Source organism: Patagioenas fasciata, chromosome 3 (assembly GCF_037038585.1).
Source record: "Patagioenas fasciata isolate bPatFas1 chromosome 3, bPatFas1.hap1, whole genome shotgun sequence".
Taxonomy (NCBI): domain Eukaryota; kingdom Metazoa; phylum Chordata; class Aves; order Columbiformes; family Columbidae; genus Patagioenas; species Patagioenas fasciata.
The window spans coordinates 24,404,530-24,428,771 of NC_092522.1; the positions used below are offsets into that span (position 1 = coordinate 24,404,530).

General features: G+C 42.3%; 1 protein-coding gene across 4 annotated transcripts in view; it reads left to right on the top strand.

The window, feature by feature from the left end:
* Window positions 1-675: 675 nt before the first annotated feature.
* The window catches only part of TP53BP2 (tumor protein p53 binding protein 2), a 46,378-nt gene continuing 22,811 nt past the window's right edge, over window positions 676-24,242 (top strand). The window contains exons 1-2 of one of the 4 annotated variants that reach the window (XM_065834847.2): window positions 676-925; window positions 21,357-21,504. In XM_065834847.2, the coding sequence (XP_065690919.1) occupies window positions 899-925; window positions 21,357-21,504 (175 nt within the window). In that variant the 5' untranslated portion in view covers window positions 676-898. Of the gene's footprint in view, window positions 926-1,442; window positions 1,584-14,648; window positions 14,748-21,356; window positions 21,505-24,242 lie in introns of those variants that run through there. The other 3 variants (XM_071805953.1, XM_065834849.2, XM_065834848.2) reach the window with 3 other exon arrangements.

Below are 24,242 nucleotides of genomic sequence, written 5' to 3' on the forward strand. Positions count from 1 at the left end.
TCTTCAGTGGGTGTAAAAGATTTGTGGGGTAGTTTTTCGAATAGACCAGCTTTAATATGGGTCTCTAAGACTTTGTTCTGGTATCTCAGCATTGTTCTGCGAGGTTTGACTTGGCCACTGTAGCTCGACTGCCAGGTCCAACTAAAAATAGCAAAAAAAAAAAAAAAAAAGTAAAACGGATCTTGAGCAAGGATGCAAAATCAGTCGCGTACATGGTGAGCTAAAACGAGGTTATCGTCAGGACCATCAGGTTGAGGCGGCGGGGAAGGCAGGGGGCAGATCAGGCCGGGGGCGACTCCAGTGTTGAAGCCTGACCTTGGCCGGTCGCCTCCCGCCCGCGATTCCCCGCTGCCGATCCAGGGAAGCTCCCGAGGGGAGGGACCGGGGCTGCGTGGGCCCCTGCCCTCCCTGGGCCCTCTATGTTTCGGAGGGATGTGCGTGGGGAGGTGCCCCGTGGGGACTCACACGTGTCTCGTATTACCACAGCCCCGCGCTGAGTCCCTGACTTGGCCCGGGCCCCGCGGCGGGAGGGCTGAATCCCGCCACCCCGGCCGTGGAAGTTGAGCCCCTGGTCAGCCGGGACCAGGCGCGAAGTAGCGACTCCCTCGGCCGGGGGTAGGAGGCGGGCCAACCCCTCCCGGGGGTGGGCGGCAGGCGGGGCCCGGCGGCTCCTCCTCGCCGGGCCGGGGTTAGTTTCGGAGCGGAGCCGGGGGCGACGGCAGCGGTGGGAGAGCGGTGCCCGGTGGGAACAAAGCGCAGAGCGGGCGGTCAGGCCGGGCTGAGCCGGGTGGCTCCCGCAACAGGTCTGCTTGCGCGTCCCAGCGGCAGCGCAGGGCCTCCGTCTCCCGGGTCGCCGGTTCTCCCGCTCCGGGCGGCGGGGCCGGTACCGGCCGCCCCCATGCGGTTCGGCTCTAAGATGATGCCGGTGAGTCCTGGGGCGTGCAGGACCTTGGGTCTCGGCTCGGAGCGGAGCAGCGCAGGGGGTGGTGCTCGGGGGCCGCCCCCGGGGCGCGGAAAGTTGGAGCGGGGCAGTGGGAGGGAAAATGGATCCTGCGGACGTGGAGGGGGCGACCCTCCTCCCCCTATCTGCCCTGTGCGGGCTCCGCGGCCGCACCGGGGCTTCCCCTCCCCCCCCCCCTTTTTTTTTTTTCCCCTTCAGCTTTTCCTTTTCTTTCTGTTCTACGCCGGGATCAACTTGTTAGACGGGCCCGCTGGAGCAGAGCCAGCGCAGGGGGAAGGAGGCCCGCGGGGCATCGCGGTGAGGCCGGGGGGAGGCGGTGGAGAGGGGCCCACAGCGCTCGGGATCTTCCCGCTTCGCCCCACTCCTGGGGGGATTCTATGGCTGCCCCACTGGGGTTGCTCGGTCCACTGCCCGCGGGGTAAACAGACACCTCCTCTGAATCCTGCTTTTTTATTTTTTATTTTTTTTTTTAAATGTTAAGAAGTTCTTAAAGTTGCCTTGAAACGAGCGACCTCGGCTGTTTCTGGGGGCTGGTGATGGTTGTGTTTTCGATTGCCTGGACTCTAGGAGCAAGATGGTGTCCATGTTGTTTGCGGTTCAAAGTGATGAGGAGCTCTCAGGGGTAGGTGTTCCCATCCTGGCCTGGGAGAATTTCAGGAGTTGTTTGGGGCTCTATGTGTGTTAAACCTGCCCTGCTCTGGGAGGTGTTTCTGTTTTAACACTTCAGAAGGAACAGGAAAGTGGTTTCAAAAGGGACAGGGAGGACCACTTCCTAGTGGAGTTTTACCATTAATTTTAAATCTACACTTTTTTTGTTAGCTGAAGTTGAATGAAATATGCTTTCATTTCACAGCAGCTTTGCTTGGTTTTCAGCACAAAATACGTAAAGGTGATGACGTAAAATAACTCTGGTTTACTTAAAAAGTAAGACTGGCTCTGAATACCTGGTTTTACCAGCAGAGATGCCTCAGGAAATGCATAATCTGTTGTTCTGAGAGACTCGAATATGTACAGAAAATCCCAGCAAGCTTAATACCTGCTTACTCGGAGCTGAGGGTGCTTTAAAATGTTCTCTCCCCCATCCTCCCCCGGGCTATACGGCCTGCCTTGCTGTGCTTCATACTGAGAAGCCTTACACGCATAGGTAGCCCTTTCAACAGCGCTCTTCTATTAAAGATTATTTGCAGTTTAACTCTTCCAGGAGCTGACTGGAGCAAGTGAGGAAGGAACTGTACTGGGAGGTGAAACTGAATCCGTTCTGGAAGTATGTAGGTGTTTCAGGGATGCTTGTTTTGCTTTCTGTGCGAGGTTCTTCCTCTGCAATTAGGAGGGAACGATGAGTGATAATTTGATCTTGCAGAGCACTAGAGAGGGCTGGGTGACTATTCTTGTAACTAATGAGGGAGGAACAGGGACAGAATATGAATTGAACTACGGATTAAATAGCCAATGTGTTGTGAAACCGTGGTGTTGTCTACCTACGAAAACTTAGAAAAACAAGCAGTAAATATAATAAGGTGTTCAACCCACATCAAAGCCAAGCCGGGTAAGCACCCTCATATAACAGCAAAATCTCCAGTGGATGTTATTGCTGGGCAGTTCCTTGTCACTGAAGTCAAATAAAGGAGAAAACAAGCAGGAGCAGTCTTATCCCATCAGGGTTTGCAGGTGACAAGTTCCAGAGTATGTATTGCCCTGGTGGCTCAGACTTTTCTTTGGATGATGAGTCAACTCATTAGTGATTCTGGTTTTTAACCCATAAATAAAGGGACGGACACAGCCTTTTCACATTGTGTTTACTGTGAATAATGAATTATTTGTGGGGGTTGAATGTGGCTAAGGGAATTAAAAATACTATGAGTATTAGAATTTTAATTCATCTTAAAACCCAACAAAAACAGAATCCTGAGTTTTAATATAATCTTCAGAGGGAGATGTCCAACAGTTATATTAAACAGTGGAAAAGGGTGTTAAAGTGCTGTGGTCCATTTGCTGTAGGGCAAATAAACAGCCACTTTGAAAACATTTTATAAGTAAATACACTTATGTGGATGTGAATATGAAAGCATGGAAAATGCAGTGCCAAAAGTAATTCTTAATGTTTCTCTTTCTATAAGTATTTCTACAGATTTCCTCATTTATTTCTTCCTTTTCCCCACTCCCCCACTCCCCCCCCCCCCCCCCAACTAATTCTCATTTCTCCTTATAAAAAGAGGTTGAAAGAGTTTGGGGTGGGGAAGAGAATGAAGGTCTGAAGAAAGTCAGGAGGGAGCAGGTCATCCGAGTGATCTTTTATTTATTACGCACTAATGAGGTGTTCATGGACTTGAGTATCTTCATCTGCTTTGAATGAGAAGAAGTAGGCTGGCCATAAAGTACCTGCAAAATTTTTTGTTTCTTACAGTGTCTCTTTCCCACCCTGCAAATAAAATTGACTGTATAAGACTTCTAGTTCTCTGCTTTATGTCTATCTCTGCTCTAGAAGGTAGCATGGGCATGGGATTAAATAACACTGGAGGATGTCTTGGGACCTCCAGTGGGGAGCACAGACAGTGTGAGTGAGCCCAGCCAGGAATTCACCTCTGAGGAGCTGCCAGTGGAAAGCCTGGAAACCACTGTAGCAGCAAAACTACTCCTGGTCTTGAGAGACTACCCTGAAATGGGAATGTTTTCCTTGCGGTGATGACAGATAGGAGCTAAACTGCTGCTGTAACCATATGTCAGGACAGTGTGATTAAAAGTCTGCATAAGGGTGTAATATGAACTAATTTGTGTGTAGTTGTGTTGATGAAGGTAATAACAGGGTTAATCCTGGCAAGCTGTGTGAAGTTGTCTCACCTTTCATCTGTGGAGGCTTGTGGGAGTGTGACTGGTACTGTTAAGTAGTGAAAAGGAGCTGGAAACACTTACAAAAATAGCATATCTTTCTGCAGCATAATTGGGCTCTCTCCCTTATTTTACATCATTGCCCTAAAGATCAGCATGTATTGAGAAATAATTTGCATCATTATGCATACCGGATAAATGACTTTTTGAACATAGTAGGTGGTAACACAGATTCAGCTAACCTTTAATGCTCAGTGAAGTTTTTGGATCAAAATGCCTTTGATGGTTTAGGGTCCATTTTGTCTTATGTGCAATAGTTATTGGGAGCCTCCTTGAAATCAAGGTTGATCCAGATAGGCAGTTATACTGTTGGGGTTAGGGACTAATTTGGCAAACTAGTGAGTGCTTAAATTTCTAAATTAGTTTTGCCTTCTATCATCAGAAGTGACTTAAATTTCTGAAACTTAAGTTTCCTGATAACTGTGTGTGCTTTTCTAACTCTAAGTATAGCGCTGCAGCTTTGATAGTATATGGAGTAGTGTTTTCCTTCTAAAGTCTGAGTGCGTTCTTCCAGGTGGTGTTCTCTGAGCTCTTAAGTCTAGTGAGCACTGGGCTTGAAGTACATTATTTCATTGCAGAATACTCGCTACTTTGTGGATGTGTGGGGTTTTTTTTAAGATGTGTTTTTTAACCTTTAAAAAAACCTCTATCATTAAAGTTGTTTTTCTTGCTCCATTAGGCAGTTAATTGGAATTGCCACGTGGATTCTGAAATAATGTTGTAGTAGCCCATCTTGGGCAGTTTTCTTGTGGAACGCTTTTGCTGCTTAATTAAAGAAATTGTAACAGAAATGAATCACTTGTGCTTTGTACAACCAGCTATAAGTTTATAAACAGACACTCTTCAGCCCTATAATTGAACAACTTATGATGCCAATAAGTGATCTGTAGGATCTCAGCCCCTGTTCCCTGTAGTTTTTTAATTATTTATGCCCTGATCTGGTTTATCAAGTCATTAACACTTATTCTTGTCTGCCTCCATGGATTTCAGTGCATGAATGGGACTTCAGACTGTGAGCTCTTCCAAGCACATGCTTCATGTCTTCATCTGTTTGAAATATTTAGTATCTGCTGTGTGTTCTTTTAACTAAATTTACATCTAATGTTACCTGAAAGTTTGAATATTGTGATTGTATTCAGACGTTTTAATGTGGAATTCAGTTTGTCTAGACTGCTGAATACAGTTTAGGTGATTATTTTGCTGAACTTTCTTACCTCTAAACTTCTGCCTCTTACACTTCTCTCTTAGACTGTGAGCAGTCATTACATTTAATATGAAATATTACCATGAGGTTCCCAGAGTACCTTTATTTCCCCCTCTTTCAATTTGTTACAACAAGGTCTTTTTTTCTTTTTACTGTCCCATGAATAATTGTTCCAGGGATAGTTTTAGATGCATTTAGTTTCTCAGATGACTTTTTTTTAATACCTTAGCCACCCATCTGCAATTTGTGTCATATTACGCTGCAGTATGTTAAATAACTTTGTTTCTTTGTGTGGCTTTTATCAGACGTGGGGGAAGGGCAATATTACAAATTCATACCAGATCGAGCTGTAGAGGCCTTGGGAATAGCTAATTATGCTGCTTCAGATCTATTCAACAGTTCGGTGTTTGCCTTGTGGGGCCCTTGCATTTACTGTTTCAAGGGCTAGTATGCAGTGGTGAAATTTAGGATGAGTGGATAATTCACAGGATTTCTGTAGTTTTTCTTCCTAGTGTTGCCAGATGGGATCTCCACTTTATTAGTGAGTAGGGTCTGCTTTGTGAGATTAATTTACATGCAAGTCAGTTGGACTTGAAAAGAGGCAGGTATAAAGGTTATTTCAGCAAAATCAACTAGCAGGATGGCAATGTGCCTAGTGTTCCTTTCAAATTATTGATTAAGAAACTGTCTTAAAAATGCTCTGTTTGTCTAGCCGCTGTCCTTGTTAGCAGTCTGCCTCGGGGACTCTCCTTTCTCTCCCACTGTGTGTGTTATTGAGCTTGTTTAATTCCGGGCAGAGTTGTGTCTTGCTGCCAAACAGTTTCTCTGAAGAGGGAGCTGGATAACCCCGAGGAGACTGACTTCAGCTGCCTCCCATGGCTTGGTGGCACAGCTGGAGGAGGACTTCTCCATTCCTTCTGTGGGGGGCCACTGATAACAAAGGAACCCCCAGATCCTGTTAGTCACTGGGCTTTTGACTTCCCATGAACTGTAAAAACTTATTTAATGCTCTGGAAACTGGAAGGTACCCCTATTCAAAAGGTAACAAGCAGATAAAACTCTTCTCGTTGCTCTCAGTTTTAGTATCTTTAGGCCTGGTTTCTCTCTGCTTAGTCACTTGTGAGTCAAACGAAGTCTTTTTGATCTTCAGTTCTCAAACACTTGGATGGTAATTCTGTATAAAGGTCACTAGAAATCCTGGACATCATGTGAAGTATACTTAATTATCTTAGTCACTGTTGCTTAACTGTTGTAGAGGTTTCAGGCTTTTCTGTGGAACATGAAAGACTTGAAACATTGTTTAATATAGTGTTAGACAACTATTGCTGCTGTTTGGGATAAATGTTCATGAAGAGGGAACTGCAAGTGAATTGGAAAAAGAACCACAATCATGATACTTACGATGTTGGACATGCTAAAAAGCAGAAACCAGTCTTACGCTTGCTTTTGCTATTTGCATTTTGTTAATCATTAATATTCCGGATCTTTCTGTTGGTGTTTTGAGTTGTGCGTGTGTCCTCACCAGTTGTTTTGCCATAGCGCTGGCATTACATGGATGTTGAACCTGGTTGTTTATAAAGGATGAGCCCTTTGGGTTTTGTTGCTGTGGCGTTAATATCAATAATTTTGTTACTGAAACGGTAACATCATTTCTGTACCAATTTCTTCTATGCTTCAGTGATAATTCCAGGTCTTAATTGATATGATCCTTCGATAGATGGCTGTGTGTAGTGCCCTATTTTTTATTGGCACCTATTTTATTAGGGGAACACTTGCCTTTTTCTTGATTTCTTAAAAATACTACTCTTGCATCTTTATTTCATCCTTTAGCAAAGTAAAGCATATACATTTTAAAACCAAACATGTACTGCAGTTATCCATTGTTTTGCATGGTTCTCTTGATTCAGGAAAACCTTTATCTGCAATGTACCTGGCTTGTAGTTATGGTACCCAAACTCTGAAGTAAGAACATGGACATTTTCATATTGCTGGCTTGAAAGCTTCTGATGTTGTTTGATGTCAAACATCTCTTCTATAAAATACTAACTGCTATGGGTCAGAGCATTTAATGAAGGGAGTGGAAGCTGCAGGGAGGTTAAGCCATTTGTTGAAGGTTATGCAGTGAGTTGAGCCTGGGATTTGGGAGACCTGTAGAGTCAAACCGACTGGTACATTGTAGTGCAGCTGGAACAAGCCTGCCATATCCAACACAAGTATCAAATGGTCTCGCTTAAAGCACTTAGATTGCCCGCACCCCTACTTCTGTAGGGTTAATAATGAATGGGGAGAGAACCTTGATGGTAGTTCATTCTGTTTCGTGCTTGAGAACAGTCCCCAAAAGAAGTACTTGTTCATAAATCCTTTACATGTGTGTAAAGTTGATGTTCCTGTTTCACTGTTTAAGGCATATCTTGGATAGTAGAAGCAGCACGTGGTGGTTTTTGTGGGTTTTGTTGTGGGTTGTTTTTTTTTTCCTTTCAAATAAGAGATTTTCCTTGTCTTATGATACCTTTATTTTGTGGGGCTTAACTGCTTAAGGAGCAATTTAGAGCTAAGCTTAGCTTATTAGTTTTCTCTGGTGCAATAGTGTTAAATCCTTTTGTTTCCTTAGATTTAAAGCTAAGAAAGAGTCTCTGGAATTGTGTACTTTTCTTACCGACAGTTTCCTTCTGTCACTTAAAAGAAAAAAATCCATATTTTCTTAGATCTTCTTCAGTGGCTTCTTTTTTAATACTGATATTGTTACCCTGTTTGAGCTCTACGCTGCACCAAACCACCCGTGTGCTCTGGTATCCAGTGGAGCAGAAGCCTGCGGATCTGCGAACATGCTGCAGCCTTGCAGTGTGCCAGTAAGGAGCTGGAAGACCACATGTAAGCGCTGCTGTGGAGCGTCCCCTTGCAGTCTCAAGGTGTGCAGGCTTCTGCAGGATGACTGTCCCCTTCTTCGGTTTCAGTAGCCTTGAGCCCCTTCAGCAAGCCACACAGGGATCTCACCTCCCTAACCCTTAGTTTTGCTGGACAATGTTGAAGTTGTGCAAACTGGCTGGGCTAGCAAATCACACAGAAATGTGCAGGAAGGCTCTTATGCCCTGTAGCTGGGGCTTATTCAGCTGTTTCTGTCATACCTGTGCACTGTTATAACTTTGTGGCAATTTCCTTACTGCTTGAGAACGGTGGCTTGTCTGGTGTACTTTTTTTTAAAGTGTGTGCAAGCACCTTTTTTCATCCTACACAAGTGGTATGCTTCCCTGAATGCAGAACCTCACCCAGATCAATATCTCAGCCATGAGGAGCAGTGATTGATGGCTCTTGGCCTGGTTTCTCAGGAAAAGTGAAACCCATTCCTGCCGTCTTTGGGAATCCCAGGGCCGGCAAGACCCTTTAAAGTATGAGATTCCTGGAATTTCTTCTAGGTTCTCTGGTCTCAACTGCGGTAAGACTCTGTGTGTTTGAACATAATGGAGTGGTCACGAAAAGCTGACATGGCAGGGAATGTGACTGATTTCTGCCTGTGAAAGAGGGAGGGAGGTGTCACGAAGTGGTGAAAGGCAGGGTGTGTGGGGGCCATGCAAAATACTCCAGACCTCCTTGGAGAATGCCATGAAACTCTCTTGTGAAATACCAAAAATGACAAAGTGACTCTGCCATGGGTCGTGTATAAGCCACGTTTCTGAAGAGCATTGCATACTTATCATGCTGCCCCAAAGCCATGCTGTGCCTTCCAGCCTTTTGAGAACAAGTTTTACTACAGGGAAGGGTTTGTGTGGGAAAGCTATGGAAACAACACTGGATGCTGCTGTTCTCTGCATCGTTATTCCTGTGCTGTTGTACACAGTTCTTGCCCAGGAGGCCTTTCTGCAGTGTGGTTTCCCAGTGTTGCACAAAAACATTGTTATTTAGGGTGCTTCTCTTGTGAATAACAGTTAGTGGGGCTGGGTTAGAGAAAAAGTTTTCTACCTCCAGGGAAGCAGAATGAGTGATGAAATAGGCTGAGAGGAAAAATTTCTGGAGTTCTTGGGGCGAAAGAAATCTGTTGAGGAGCCCAGCATAATATAAATGTTCATTTGATTTAACTCTGTTTAATTCATTTAAAATAGTTGTGACGTTGCCTTGGTGACCACCATTTCACATGAGGCAATCTGTGAAGATCACTGTTGTGACTTTGGTGACAGCGTGGAGAGCCACTCAGCACACCTGCTGTGTTGCTCTCGTGAACAGCTCTCCCTTCCTTGCCTTCTCGACTGGTGTGTCTGCACAGAGCCTGGTATTGTCTAGAGAGAGCTCTGGAGAGTGAGCAGCGCTTAAATAAAACCTGTCAGACAGCGATAACTGTACAATCTGCCACCCTTCTGCAGCTTCTGTTCTAGTAGCTGAATGTTTGCCGATGAAAGTTAAAGCATGTAGAGCTTGGTGTTACAGGAGCAAAGGTTCAATCAGGCAGGGTGCTTGGTGGGCTAGCAGGCTGACTGTCAGGGCAAGATTTCTGCCCAGTTCTGCTGTACTGGGTAGGTTGTACCATCCCATTATAACGTGGTTGACTTGGACCATCTGAACATCCATTGCTTCCAGTGTTGGGATGGTGTTGCTGGTCACTTTTAACTTGCAAAATAACAAAGATCCATCTGTTTTGGTGCAAAAGCTCAATGTGTCTTCTGTGCCAGCTGGAGGTAGTATAATATTCTTGGGTATCTGCACAGTTACTAATGACTTCCTGTGCGTTTGCAGCCTGAGTGGTAGGACAAAAACCTTTTATGCCTTTGTGTAATAACTTAATCTGTTGTCAAATAGACATGATCACCAAGCATAGGCGTTTTGTGCTGATTGTCTTTAGTATTGCTGGTGGATGTGTTGGTTGCTTGTGCTGCCGTGCACTGTCTGCTTGTTCTTGGTGTACTGGCAGTCACCTGGGTCTGACAAGCACTTGGTGAAAGTCATCTGAGTCCACTGATAGCCCAAAAGACCATCTGTATCTTTGGCTGCATGAAAAGCGGTCTGGCTGGCAGGTTGAGGGAGATGATTCTGCCCCTCTGCTCTGCTCAGGTGAGTCCCCACCTGGAGTCCTGTATCCATCTCTGGAGCCCTTGATACATGAAAGACATGGACCTGTTGGAGAGGGGCCACAGGAGGCCATAGAAGTGATCAGAGGGCTGGAACAGCTCTGCTGTGAGGACAGGCTGAGAGAGTTGGGGTTGTTCAAGCTGAAGAAGAGAAGGCTCTGGAGAGACCTTATTGCCACCTTTCAGTACTTGGAAGGGACCTGTAAGAAAGATGGGGACAGACTTTTTAGCAGGGCCTGTTGTGATAGGACGAGGGATGATGGTTTTGAACTAAAAGATGGGAGATTCAGGCTAGGCATGAGGCAGAAATTTTTTACAATGAGGGTGGTGAAGCACTGGCCCAGGTTGCCCAGAGAAGGTGGTAGATGCCCCATCCCTGGAGACATTCCAGGCGAGGCTGATCAGAGCTCTGAGCAACCTGATCTGGTTGAAGATGTCCCTGCTCATTGCAGGGACTTTGGACCAGATGACCCTTCCAACCCACACTATTCCATGTATCTATAATGAGGGTTGTTCTTCAGGGTACACTTCCCTCACAGCAGGAGTATGTTCGCACCCAGAACCAGTGGTGAATTGGGAAGGGCTACCCTACTATAAAGGTATGGTGTGACATGATACCTAATTAATTTAATAGTAGGATGCTACTCAAATGGATGGTTTTGTTCCTTTGGTTTCCATCCCCACCCAAAGCCACGTGTGTTTTGTAGCTTCCCTGTGCATTTAGTAAGGAGTTTGTTGATGGTTGGGAGGAAAGGCTACCTACACTAATGGCAAAAAAACAACAAAAAGGCTTATGTGGTTAAAGGGATATGCCATGTGGCTGCATAATCAGACATAAGGGGGGGTGGGATTTAAGAAGAGCATGACTTGTCTGTGTCAGCTCACCATGTAGGTCAGCTAAGATGTAGCAGTCAGATCCTACCTTATGCTCTCCTTAACCTTCATGTTGTCTTGAGAGATGGTAGTGGAGGGGAATTTCTGCACTGTATTTGGGTATTCTCATTCATTGCAAGGATGAAGTTGAACTAACACAAACATATGTTTATCCTGGTGAGACTGAGAAGGTCATGTAGCAGGAAGCCTCCGCTTCTTGGAGGCAAGTATATAGGAAGCCCGAGCTGACCTTGAAAGCAGTAAAGCATGCAGACTGTTGTGCTGTGTGGTCTGAAATTCCTGTTTGGGGTTTCTTTCTTTTTGGTTTGTCCTGAAGGTACGTGGCTGAACAGCATGTTCTGGGGGTGCAGTGTAAAGGAGATGTCAGCCCGTGGTGTGCTAAATTGCCCCTGAATTTTACATTGTTTTAACGTGCTTTAGGATACCAGACTGATCATGCTCTATCACAGAACAGCCTGAACAGTATAACCTGTGACTTTGCCCACACTGGAATTACCCATGTGGTTAAACATGTGTTATTGTTTCAGGTGTCAGAAATGGTGTGTCCTCTGACCTACCTGTGCATGTCATGAGCATTTTGGTTTGTCATAGATCTGCTTCATGGTGGTAGAACACAGATTTTGGCAGCTGTTTTCCTGCAGGGGTGACTAATGTGATGGAAGGAGTAGTGTTTGGCACTGAGCTCTATGAAGTTGCTGGGATTGGAGTAAACCAGTGTTCTACTCCTCTTTATTTCTGACTTGCTACATGATTGTTTTATGTTGCTGGTAAATCACAAAGCTGCTGCTCTCTTCTTATTCTTGATTAGACATTGACTCAGGAAAAAAAAAATCCTCTTTTCTACTTCAGTATTCTGCCTCCTGCATGGGAGCTCCCAGGGGCACAGCCCCCTGTTGCCAATAAGTAGAAAGTAACACATTTGCTTGATGCATGAATCAGGCACTTGTTGCATGATAAATGTGGATTTAACTTTCATGTTCTGGTGGGCTGAGGTCAAATGTTTCCTGGTGTGAATGTCGATGGTCTTTTTATTGGCGAGATTATTATATGTTGGCTGGAAAAGCAGAAAATGAGTATTTTTAAACCCAGTAAAGAGTTGGTGTCTTAGGCAGTGGGTGGTGTGATGTGGGTGGTGTAGGTGCCAATTTACCGTGATAGCCTGTTTTGTTTAGGCGTGGGTTGTGTTAAATACACTTTTTATCCCTGGTGCAGGTGTAATGTTGTTTTACTCTGTGAAGGGACCTGGCTTGTACAAAATCTTTTTTGATTACCAGGAAAAATACTCGGCTTTCTTTTCATTGTAAGAATATACATGCATCTTAAGGGACTATTTTGAGAGGTGTAATCCTCAAGTGTCCTGACAGGCAGCACTTGGTGTGGCTTTTTATTGACCTCTAGCTGTCTAGGAAGCTGAGAGAACAGTAACACTTATTCCCAGTGGGGGGATGCAAAGCTCTGGAGCAGCAAGAGCAGTTTAGTTTCTTTTTTATTTTCTTTTAGTAGTGTGTTTTTTTTTTTTTAATTTTTTTTAGTACGGAGACTGCCTCTGGGTTTGATGCAAATACAGAAAATTGAGATGATTCTGGTTTAAGGTTGAGTTCATAACCTCTCTCATTCTGCTTGGATGTTGCCTTGACTTCAGGCTCTCGTTAGGTGCAGTGTGTGTTGCGATACTGAAGAACGGGAGGAGGAGCAACTGTAAACCCCTATGGATATATTGTGTTGAGCATAGTACCTATTGTAAGAAATTTTTATCTGCCTGAAAGTAATACTAAATGCTTTCTCCTTGTGTACCAAGTGTTTATAATGCTGTGCTGAAGGCAGAAGATGCGGCAGTGTCTGCCTAAAGGGGCAAGCCTCCCAAGACCCAGTCAGTTCTCCTTCGCTGACTCCAGGAGGAGGAGGAGCAAGCTCCAAGTAGGACACCAACAGTACAAGTCCAAACACTCTGTGTAGGTTGCTTTTCTGCCAATCAACTTGCAGCAGGTTTTGGTGAAAGTGTCCAACAGTGGAGAAGCAGTGGCTCTAAGGATCCACAAGGAAGGATTTGGGGAGAAAGGGGAAGATTACTTGGAGCGGGGGTGGTAATGTGTGAAGGAAAAGAACTTCACAGATGGCAATGGGAGGCGATCTGTGAACATGCTGCTATGTGCTAGTCAGGGTTTGTTTACCCTTAATTCTTAGTTGTTTAACTACATTGGTGCAAGTCCAAGTGTGGATTTCAGGTCTGAGCAGAATGAGCTGTACGTGTGTTGGCAAATGTGGGTGCTCAGTAAAAGGCTGTGGTTTCCTATATACGTTACTGAAACAGATTTAGTTTATATATCTTAAAAACCAAACAAACTGGCCTGTATATTTTAGAACGTTGGGGATGAACTAGGTGACCTTTGAAGGTCTCTTCCGAGCCAAACTATTCTGTGATTCTACTTCATGCTGATGTTACAATAGGTACCCACAGTGCAAAAGTACAAGTGGCTTCAAAAGCCACATTTGATTTGAGACATTCTTGCCTTCAGTGGTATGTGGGAGCTCAACCAAGGAGTGTGGAGTGTTTTGCTCCTGTGCTTAGTGTTCATCCAAAATAGTGAGCTTCATTTTCATGGGCCTGTCTGATGTCTGGCTTATGGGAGGACTTTTGCTCGCTTCTTGTGTATGAGAACAACTGAAGAAAAACATCAGGTCAGAAAATGTAACTTGGGTTCAAAGTAAAAGTCTTTTGTTTGGAAGGCTCTCTTCTTAATGTCTTTGTGTGTAATACTCTACTGAAAGTGGGGGGGAGGATGTAGGTTAGGAGTCCTGTATTTGCCAGTTCTGAGCTATGCCTGACAGATCTCACAAAATCAAGCTGGGTAAACTAAGGTGATGATTTTCTATAAGGTTTGGCAGGAGGACTGTAATCGCATCTTCCACATTTTAAGTCTGAAGTGAAGCACTGAGTTCTGTCTTTGAGGCTGCAGTCCGTGAAGCAGGAGAGTTGCAAACCTGCATCCATGAATTTCAGATGGTAACGATGGTTTGACCAGAACTTGGACTGTTTTCCTCGCAGCTCTTCAGATTCCACTAATGATGATTCAGATGTGTGCCTGATAATGAGACATAACGTGGCGTTTGGGCTGTAGTGTTTGCCCAGTGTAACTAGTATATACCAAAAGCAGACGGCTTTCATTCTGTTCTCTCTACATTAAGGATTAGAGGGAGGAAAACAGGAAGGGAAGGGGAAAGTTTTCTCATTGCTGTTTCCAGCTTTTTCCCCCCCCGATTTCTCCAAAAGTGCACATAGATGTATGTTGTATTTTAAGTCCTAGAAAAAACCGACATTTTTACCAAAGATAAAACACAAATGTATAATAAATTTATCTTTAAAATAATCTATACAAGCAGAAACTAACATGCCTTTGAGAGTAAAGACTCAGTCTTGTTTTCTCCTGTGATACAATTGAAAGGGAAAAGGGCTGTGCTTTATATAGACTGGGAATAATGTGAACAATCCCACGGTGCTTCCTACTGTACTCCACCTACCTTGCATCATAACTTCCTTTCTCATATTTATGGCCAAAAGCCAGCACAATAGAAACGGAGCAGTGTGTGTGGCGGGTGAGACAGCCAGGACTGAACTTCGTGCATTTGGGTGTGGCTATAGGCAGATACTAAACTTTACTCTGCGTTTCTGTTGAGCCTGGCTTCATTGAACAGCTGAATATAAAAAGGATCAGGGATAGCAATCATCCTGTGGGCATATCTTCTAGTAAGTCTGTTATAATCTTTTGCTTACCTTAATCTTTTGCTTACCTTAATCCTCTATCAGCTACAATAAGCAAGGATGTTGCCTACTGAAGGACTGTTTTCAGGTTCTGAGAAACCTGATGTTAAAGAATCACTGAATTACTTTATTATTGTGTTATACTTTGCTTTAAATGAAGAGCTGTAACTGGGCACCAGTTCAGAATGCTGCTTAACAGAACAGGAAAATGTGCTGTTGTGCAGACTGTCTTCTGTTATTTAGAAAGTTGCATCAAGTCAGCAAAAATATCTATTCTAGCAGCTGATTTCTTCATGACTATCTGGGAAGGTGCAGCATCAGTGTTCCCACTAGGTAAGATGCAAAATGTCCATTTAAAACTCCTTGTTTGGAGAGGTTTTAGATTTATCAGGGAAGACTCATTTGTGGTTAAAACTGTGGGTACTGGGTCTGTGGGTGGAAGCAGTTATTTCTCATTTCTGTCACCTCTACTTGAAATCTGATAGTTCTTCTGTTCTAAAAATTCTAGTTGCTAGTTCTTCAGCTAACTAAAATTAACTTCTAAAAAGATATTATAGTTCAGGATGTAAATTATATTGTTGTAGTTCTTTTCCATCCCACGCAGTGTTTAAAAAAAGCTATTTGGCATACTTGTGAAATCTGTATTGATATGTATTGCTACTGTGTAACCACACTGTGTAGAAAAGTCATTGTAGGGCATGTTACAAGCTCCTTTTTGGAGCACATCAGGTGTAGATGCTCTCCATGTTGTAGGAAGATACATTGCCTATATTGAGCAATTTGCAGGGTAATATTATAGGTATAACTCAGATAACAACGGAGATATTACTGCACAGCATTACCTTGTCCACCTTAAGAGTGACTTTTAATACCTCCTTAAAAATGAAGGCTAAGAAAATTTGTAATGCAAGCTGAGACCATTACTTAGCTGTCTTACGGAAATGTAAAAACCCCCAGCACTTGTATTGTGTGGTTCAAGGGTATTAGGTTTCGGTCTAAAATGCAGAGAATAAGGAATGTGGTACAGAATTATATTATTAGCTCTAATGCAAGGTAATGGAATGAATCACGATTTCCAGAGGCAGTGTTCTTATTTGGCTACCGAATAATGTTCTTGTCTATGTCGTTGCTTTCTTGTGTGCCTCAGTTTCCCTGCTTGTAAAGTATGAAACTGCTTGCTTGTGTCATGACTTCCTGGTCATATGATGCTTTGAAGATGAAAAATACTAATTGAATCAGTGCCACAGTTTGTGTTGTATGTTACATGCTGTGCAGGAAGACTACATAAAGTTAGGAATTCAGCAGCTGGTGCAAAACAGGGTTAAGATGTATTTGTTGTGTTTGTGTGTGTCTTTTTGTGTGTGTATTTATTTACTTATTTATTTATTTTAAATAGGTACTTGATTATAATAATCTTATAAGGGGCTGAGTTTTGCCCCGGAAGATTGTTGTCTGTTGTGGAAATTTTGTTACATAGATTAGTTATTTCACTAGAAACTGTAGGGGAGGGAAAAAGGATATTCATCTGTTAAACTCGGGTAGTTTCAGTAATTAACGAAGTCCTTGTATTTTAATTTGCATCATGCACCATAATAGTTTTTCCTTGAATACTTGCATCCTGAATAATTGAATATTATTATATTTTAATTTGAAAATGTCAAATTTAACAGCCTTTTAATACCTGAAATGTGTTACCAGTTCTATAAAAAGTAAGGAGTAAGAGAAGTCTGATCCTTACAGAAACATCATCAAAACCAGAAATTCAATTACATTTCCATTTTTTCCCCTTTTTATTCAATAATCAACATCATCTGGTCTAAGGAGAAGATTGATATGAGGTCTTTGATATGAAACTATGCCTCATTGGAAGTATGTGAATTGTAAGGCATGTGTTTACTTGGGTTTGTATTCCAAACAGATTTGAGAGCTATTTGTGTGTGTGTGTGGTTTGGGGTTTTTATTTGTTTTTGTAGTTGTTTGTTCATTTTGTTTAAAAAAACTGACAGAGCAGGACCCAAAATGTAGTGTGGTCATAGCCTAGCCCTTTTGTAGAGCTAGCCATTCTTAAATGTTTTACTTTCAGTCGAGAACATCTTTGCAGCTGTTGAGATGTGTTATTATGAAACCATTATTATAATATGTTGTATTTAACATTGATGCAATTATATGAAGTGACCCTGTTGATGAGCTTAGCAACAAGTGGGTCAGATTTGCAGGAAAATGTAAGGCTATTTGGGATTGACATGCAGAAGAGAGATGGAGGATTAGAGAGTGGCGTGTGACTTGCTTTAATTGATGTCTTATTCTGTCCTGTTTGGTTGCTTTTCTTGCCACATTGTGTTCCTGGGTGTGTTACCATCCAGACTTAGTGGCTGGAGTTGGAGATGATGCATAAGTAATATGGGTTGGAACAAAATGGTTATATTTCATGCTGAGAGGACTCAAAGCTGGAATTCCTGCCAAGGTGGATTTTCTTAGATTTGTGTCTTAAATGGCAGGCTTTTTTGAGACATGAAGGCCTTCTTTATGTTCTGTGCTCTGCCATTGAGTTGTTTGTAAGTCATAGGTTGCAGTCATTCTTTGCAAAAACTATCTCTTGCTTTAGCTCATGTGTCCTTGGTCATCCCTTCTGTGTCCTTGGTGCATCCGATCGAACTGCCTCATTTGTGGTGGCTCCATAACTGCAAACTTCTTCTTTTTGAAGATGTAGCAGAGTCAGCTGAAATCTGTGAGGTGATTTTTAAAAGCAACTGTTTCAGAAGGTACATAGTGCATCCCTGGTTTCTTGCAAGTGTGCCGCAGTACTGGAACGCTTTTATATTTTAAAGCCTCTAGTACTTATAAACAGTGAGTACATCTTGGGGTTGAGGTGGGGAATGTGGGGGAAATCTTTAGTTTAGAACTTAATAACTGAACTCATGTTTAAAAGTGCTCAGCCTGTATGCTGGGCATTCCTAAAACTCAATCATTAAATCTCTAGGGGAGGAAGAAAAACCCTGGTTAAAGGCTATGTGGAATTGACAGATATTTCAGTATTTGCCTGGATGCTCTATTTAAAAGAAGTGTTACATCTGACTGAGATTTGTCATCTTTTTTTGATCAAGTCTTTCATTATTACACTTGAAGCTGAATTTTTTGCATGTTGGTTTTTCTTTTTTCTTTCTATCTCAATTCATGGATGCCAATATACAGGGTGTTTCAAGAAGATGGACTCAATTTGAAGTCACTGTATCTCTGCAACCACTAACAAAACTCTCACCACTTTAAAGGACTGGGCATTAGGGTTACTAAAAGATTACTAAAACTTGACAACTCATTAAACCATTTGTAAATGTTTGTGTAATTGTAACATGTTGCCATTGTGAAATATGCTGCTTTGAAATTGGGTACCTCTTTTTGAAACACCCTGTATACCTCTCTTAACTTCAGCTTCAGGGAGGAGCAAAAGATCGCTTTGTGCTCAGGCTTGATACAATCTACAGGATTCAAACTTCTGAACAAGATGCCGCAAGAGTATTCTGGTTTCCTTTCTTTCTTGCTGCTGCATAGCGATCAAACAGCAATATAAACTGGCTGGTAGGGTGGTTAATAAATGTTGCATTTGAAACGCTCCCAGGGGAAGGATGATTTCTTGGCATCCCAGTGTGAGGTGGTGGAAGCCACAGCAGCCACCAAGCGTTATAAGCAGTGCCAAGAAGACATAGCAGGCTTTTGGTTCACACCAGCTTTGCCTTTTGCAGCCCTTTCCTGGGAGAGAGACATTTCTGGATGCCCTCTGGCTAGTGCTTGCCCTGGGCTTCCCCAGGAGACCTCACAGATGTGCAGGCAGATGTGCAGTCAGGGCTGGCTCCTTGCCTCTGCCCTGCAAGGTGATAAAAGTGACTGCAGTTTGGGTGGGAGAGGAGGGACACAAATGCTTAGAGGACTTCTGAATCATCTCAGCATTGTCCCTGGAGCTAAAGGGAAGTGGGATGAGGTATCTGTGAAGTTATGTCAACTTCATAGCCTTTTAGTTGCTTTAGACTTTTTGAGGTATGCCTTGGGGGAATTTGCAGGCTTCGGTTGCCTTTATTTTTATTCTTCCCCAGTTCCTAGAATACATGGGATAGAGGTAGTGCAGACACTACAAAGTCTCAGAAATTATCCCCACACATCAGGTTTGAGTGCTCTTGGCTTAATGTATTAGTAATTATCCTGAGCATAGTGGATGGAAATGGCGACTCATGATCCCGTCTGTGTAGTTGTCTGTATTGGTAAATCCTAAGGATTAACAACTGGATATAAACAGGCACACTGAAGAGTGAACAGACCTGCTAGGGTCAAATTAGGTCTGCTTTGTGTATAATACCATGTTTTTTATAATTTTATCTTAATTCCCATCTGTGAGCTCATTTTAAAACTAACAAATGTTACTGCAGATACACAGCCTGTGTGATTTGGTGGTGTTCCGAATACAAGGTTGTACAGCGTTAAATGTGAAGTGTTGATATGTTTTATGTATCTGTATAACCCTGCTGTAAAGCTATTTGGGATCTTCTTGGTTTATACTTTTCTGTCCCAATTGTGGTTAAGTGGTATTCTCACCTGGTTGCACATGGCATCCCTTACTGTTGACCTCCTCTAGAAAGCACCACGTCTAAAAGACAGCACATTCAATGGCAAAAGATTAAAGCTGAGTATCAGAGTTCCTGCTTGGAAAGCTTTGTCTCTTAATTTAGGTCAGTACTTCAGTGCGCTGTGCTGTAAACTGTGACAAGAAATGGTTGGGGGATCTGAACATTTTCCTAAGGATTACAGGCAGTCTTGAGTTCTCTTTCAGCAGACTTTTTTCCACTCTAGGAATGTTTGTAGAAGGTCTCTAGGAATATATCAGAAACTGTCATCTTGGAGCTGAGTAAAACCAGAGATCAGAAACTCTACATGCTCTTGGTGCTGAATCTAGTGCAGTTCCAGGGCCCAAAATACTATTTGCAAGTATTTATACTGCCACAAGTGGGATGAATACTTATGCTCTGTATAATAAGGCATGCTGAGTGTGGAGTGTTTTAATATAAGTTTTTTAAAGAATAAAGGCAACTTCTCTTATAGTACGTAGAGGGGACCTCACCACTCAAAAAAACCCTGCAAAGGGATGTGCCTGTGTGTGGTTGTTTTCCAGGAGGATCCCCAAGTAGCGGTTCCTAAAACTGTGGAGAAGATGGGGCTAAATTTCACTGCAGTGGCATGAAAAATACTCCAGAGTATTCACAAAAACCTACAAAAGTAATGTTTGCGGTAACGTGTTGGTGTGTGGTTTGGGTTTTTTTGTTGAGATTTTTTTTTGTCTGGTTGTGTTTTTTTTCCCTCCTTTCTTTAAATTTAGAAGGATATTTATACCTCTCTTGGCTTGTTTGTTTTGGACGTTTTTGGACCTTTGAAGTGTTGTTCTTAGGGATGTGTACCCCTTTTACTCTCTAAAAATGAGGACAGGTAAGGTTTTGTGTCTTTTCCTGCAAAACAGCTTTTCCAGTTGTATGAAAAACTGAGTTGTGCAGCCTGTTGATAAGATTTCTATTGCTTGAAATGCTTAGTGAAGTAATTACTTTCTGGAGACATTTCACTGATTTTTGTGTTGCTAGAAGTGATGCGACTAGCAGCCAGTTGATACTGAAGTTGAGAATAGGTCTTAGGAGAGAATTGACATTAATTTTTGGCTAGCACCTAAACTTTGATACCAGTTTAATATTAATAACATACAGAGGGGTGGTGTTCAGAGGCAGTAGTAGTCATTAATATTTTTTATGAAACGTCAAATAAGGCAACTAATTTTTAAAATGCTCATTTTCTAGTTGTGGCAGGAAAGGCATGAGCAAGAATAACATGTAGCTGTGTGGTGTGTTAGTACAAAGTAATAGCCAAAAATGAAGGATCCCTCTAGAGCTGTGAAGAGGAAGCCAAGTAAAATATCCTTACTTTCCTGTGAATGGTGTTTAGGGGGGACCCTGTATTCCAGCTGAGATTCAGGACATTGTAAGTTGACTTGTGTTTCTAAGAAACCTTCTGATGAAATGCGTTGTGGGAGTGCAATTGGGTTTCTGCTTCACTGCCTATGTAGTAAGCTTTGAGTAAGCTCTGGTGATGGCGTGTTTTGTTTGTGGGTGTTTGGTTTTTTTGTTTGGTTGGGGGGGTGGGGTGTCTTGTTTTTTTTCAGATGTAATAGCCATTGTTTTTCGCTATTAAAAGTGTTTGCGAACTCCAGATGACTGTTTCTCCTGCTGCACCAAATAGGTGCAGCATATATGTATAGTGAGCTGGGAGCAGCCCAGACATATCACCTTGAGAGAAAAAAGGAGCAGTAGGTCCAGATTTTAAACGAAACAATCCTCCAGCAATGAAATGTAGTTGGGCAGATAATTACTTCTGTAGTGTCTCTAGAAGCGTCACTTGTGTTGTAAAAAGTGTTTGGGTTTGTTTTGAGATTTGTTACGCACAGTAGTTAATGAATGATACTGTGATGTTGAAAATAATGCATTTAATGAGATTGTTGTGACTCCTACGTGCAGTCTGGCTTTGTGTTAGAAAGTAACGGTGTGCTGTTGCCTTTGTCTTTTCCAGATGTTTCTGACAGTGTACCTCAGTAACAACGAGCAGCACTTCACGGAGGTGCCAGTGACCCCTGAAACAACCTGCAGAGATGTGGTGGAGCTGTGCAAGGAGCCTGGCGAGACAGAGTGCCACCTGGCTGAAGTGTGGTGTGGCTCAGGTGGGTTAGGTAGCTCTGCACTTAGTGAATTACTTTGGCATGCACTGCTTCTAATAAAGTGGCACACAGAGACCTGACAACCATGGTCCTGTCCCAGAGGGTTTCTGCCTTACAGTTCTGTTAATCTCTTCATCAGACCTGCTGTGTGATAATATATCTACAGAAAGGCTCACACTTCCAAAAAAGTTAAAAGTAAAAGAAGGGGAATTGAGCACATTGATGTTCTTGTTGCATATGCGGCCCTTTTCTGACTCAAGTGAGTCTCTGAAGGGTGGGGGGGAGTTTTTCTCTTCCTCCTTCTCCCCACAGTGGGATCCCAGTAGCCTGTAGGAGGTTTTCAAGTAGTACATATCAGTGGTTCTGTGGCCCAGTCAGAAGATATATATATATATATGTCTATCTATTTTTTTTTTTTTTTTAGCCCGCGTCACTGTTTTCACGTGCAGTGGCAAAGGAAAACTTCCTTTTTTCTGATGACACCTTCATTGTTCTCGATCGTGTTAATTGAGAGTTTGGAAGGGAAGGAGTGTTACTAGAAGTAGTAGGAATTCCCCAATGTGATGTGCTCTAAACGTGTGTGGTGGGTGTGAAGGAGGATGTAGAAACTTTTGACTCTCCCCTGTCCTTTTAAAATGGAAGGGGGTTTTATGTATGTGGTCGCTTATGGTTTTTTTTCTTCCTCGTTCTTCTTGCTGAATATATATATATATATATATATATATATATATATATAATATAAATTTTTTTTTTTTTTGTCTTGGAAGCTCAAGTCTCCCTGGCTTGCAATGCTTCACTAGAACTGGAGAACAAGTCAAACAAATAAAAAGCTGAAGTATGGGTAACTTTTCATGGCTTAAATGGAAAAGGACTCTTGACTATCTCCTGCCTCCGTGGTACTCGTTAGATACTGGTAGCCATCCAGGGGTGTAAAACGGATAAGTCATGGATAGGATTGTAAGTCATGAAAAAGAATGATATTTGATCCAACTTTTTTTGAGATGCTTCAACAAAATTGGAAAATTATCAGGTAACAAGGGCTTATGTTCCTGTCGTCCTCTGCTGTTGGTTCAGGCTCAGACCTGTTCTAAGAAGTCTTTGGTTGGCTGGATATTTAATAGCAAACAATGTCTGAGTTGTCTCTTGATTTTTAGCCCCTTCTGACAGAGATGTAGTGTTTCTGATATTTTTTAAGTTTAAAAAAAAATGAAAAGTGAACTTCTGGGTGAGCGAGACTGCATAATACATGGAGGTTTATTTGTAGAATCAACTTGTCATCCTCTCTGGTACTCAAGGAGATGTGAGAAAATAATCTGCATACAGAAACAAGGTGAAGCAGATAATTTTTTGGGAGATTAGTCTTTGCAAACATGTCATGTGATACCATGATAAGAGATATCTAAATTTTTCTTGCACAACTATTGTCATAAAGCTGAAAAAAGTATAATCATTTATACAGTGCAAACCTGGACAATTGTTTTAGAAACCAAATTATTCTCATTCCCTTCAGTGATCCAGTTGTATTTACTAATTATTTACTTCTGTATGCAAACACTGGGGGGTGTGTGTGTGTGTATGTGAAACTGTGCACAGTTTTAGGTTGTACTTGGTAGCAAAAAAAATGCAGTAGTGTCAAATCATGTAGCATTAAAAGACTTGAGTACTGGATGAAGTATGTGTTGTTTTGGGCAAAACATACCCTTTCTCAACCATCTGTATAACATCCAGTAGCAAACATTTGTAAGATACGTTTTCATGGGTATCTTTGATATTTTTTGTGCAGGGCAGGCAGCAGCAGGAGAGGGAAATACTTGTAGCTTTTACATAGCCTTATTTTAGATGTCAGTAAAGTTTGCTATCTTGTGTTGCCAAGATGTGCCATGACTTCTATTTTGTTTTCATTTTACACTGAACAAATTAAACTTAATTTTAAAACAAATATTTCTCAGGGCAGCTAACCTTTTGGGGTAGAAACAAAAGATTTATGGTGGAGAGTGACTTCTCAGACTTCAATTAGCGAGATCCTTCTTAGATTCCTTGTCTCTTTCTGACACTTGCTCAGGAATTTTAGCTTCTATTGTCAGACCTTTTTAAGTGTACTTTGAAGGATTGCTGCAAATGTGCTTGAGGCACTCTGCTCCCTGAAGGGGGCAAGTTTTCTGTTCTCCCTGTCCTCCCAGTTTTCCTTGAAATGTGATGAGTATCAGGGCAAACTTTCTTGATCTTCCTATTACCAGAATTCTGTGAGGTGACTACCTTGGCCACTGTGGAAAGCAAACAAAAGGTGTGTGCATGTATATATATATATTTTTCTTCTGCATGAGGCAGGGAATTAAAAAAAAAAAGTCTGATTGTTCTTTCTTCTTTCTTTCTTCTCGAGCTTTCCAAATGTAGTTTTGTTTGGTATTTGAAAATCTTTTTGACCTTCCTTTGAAGTCACTGAGTGATGTTGACAGAATCCTTGTGTAAAGGGCATCTCCCTTGATTATAGAGTTTCAGTTGAAGTATTACCGAGCTGCTAGAAATCTGTCTCATAAGCTTGCAGTATATTCTTTAAGATGGAAATCTGACAGGGGCAGTGTTGGGGTTTTTGTTTGTTTGTTTTTGCCTTCTTTTTTTCTTGAAAAAAGGTTTAGCAGATGAAGAGCTTTTTTAGCTGTCTAGACAAGTAACCGCCAAGAGACTGCTTTTTCTGTAACAGTGACCTACTTGCTTATTCTGTAAAGCTAATCTCTTTTGAC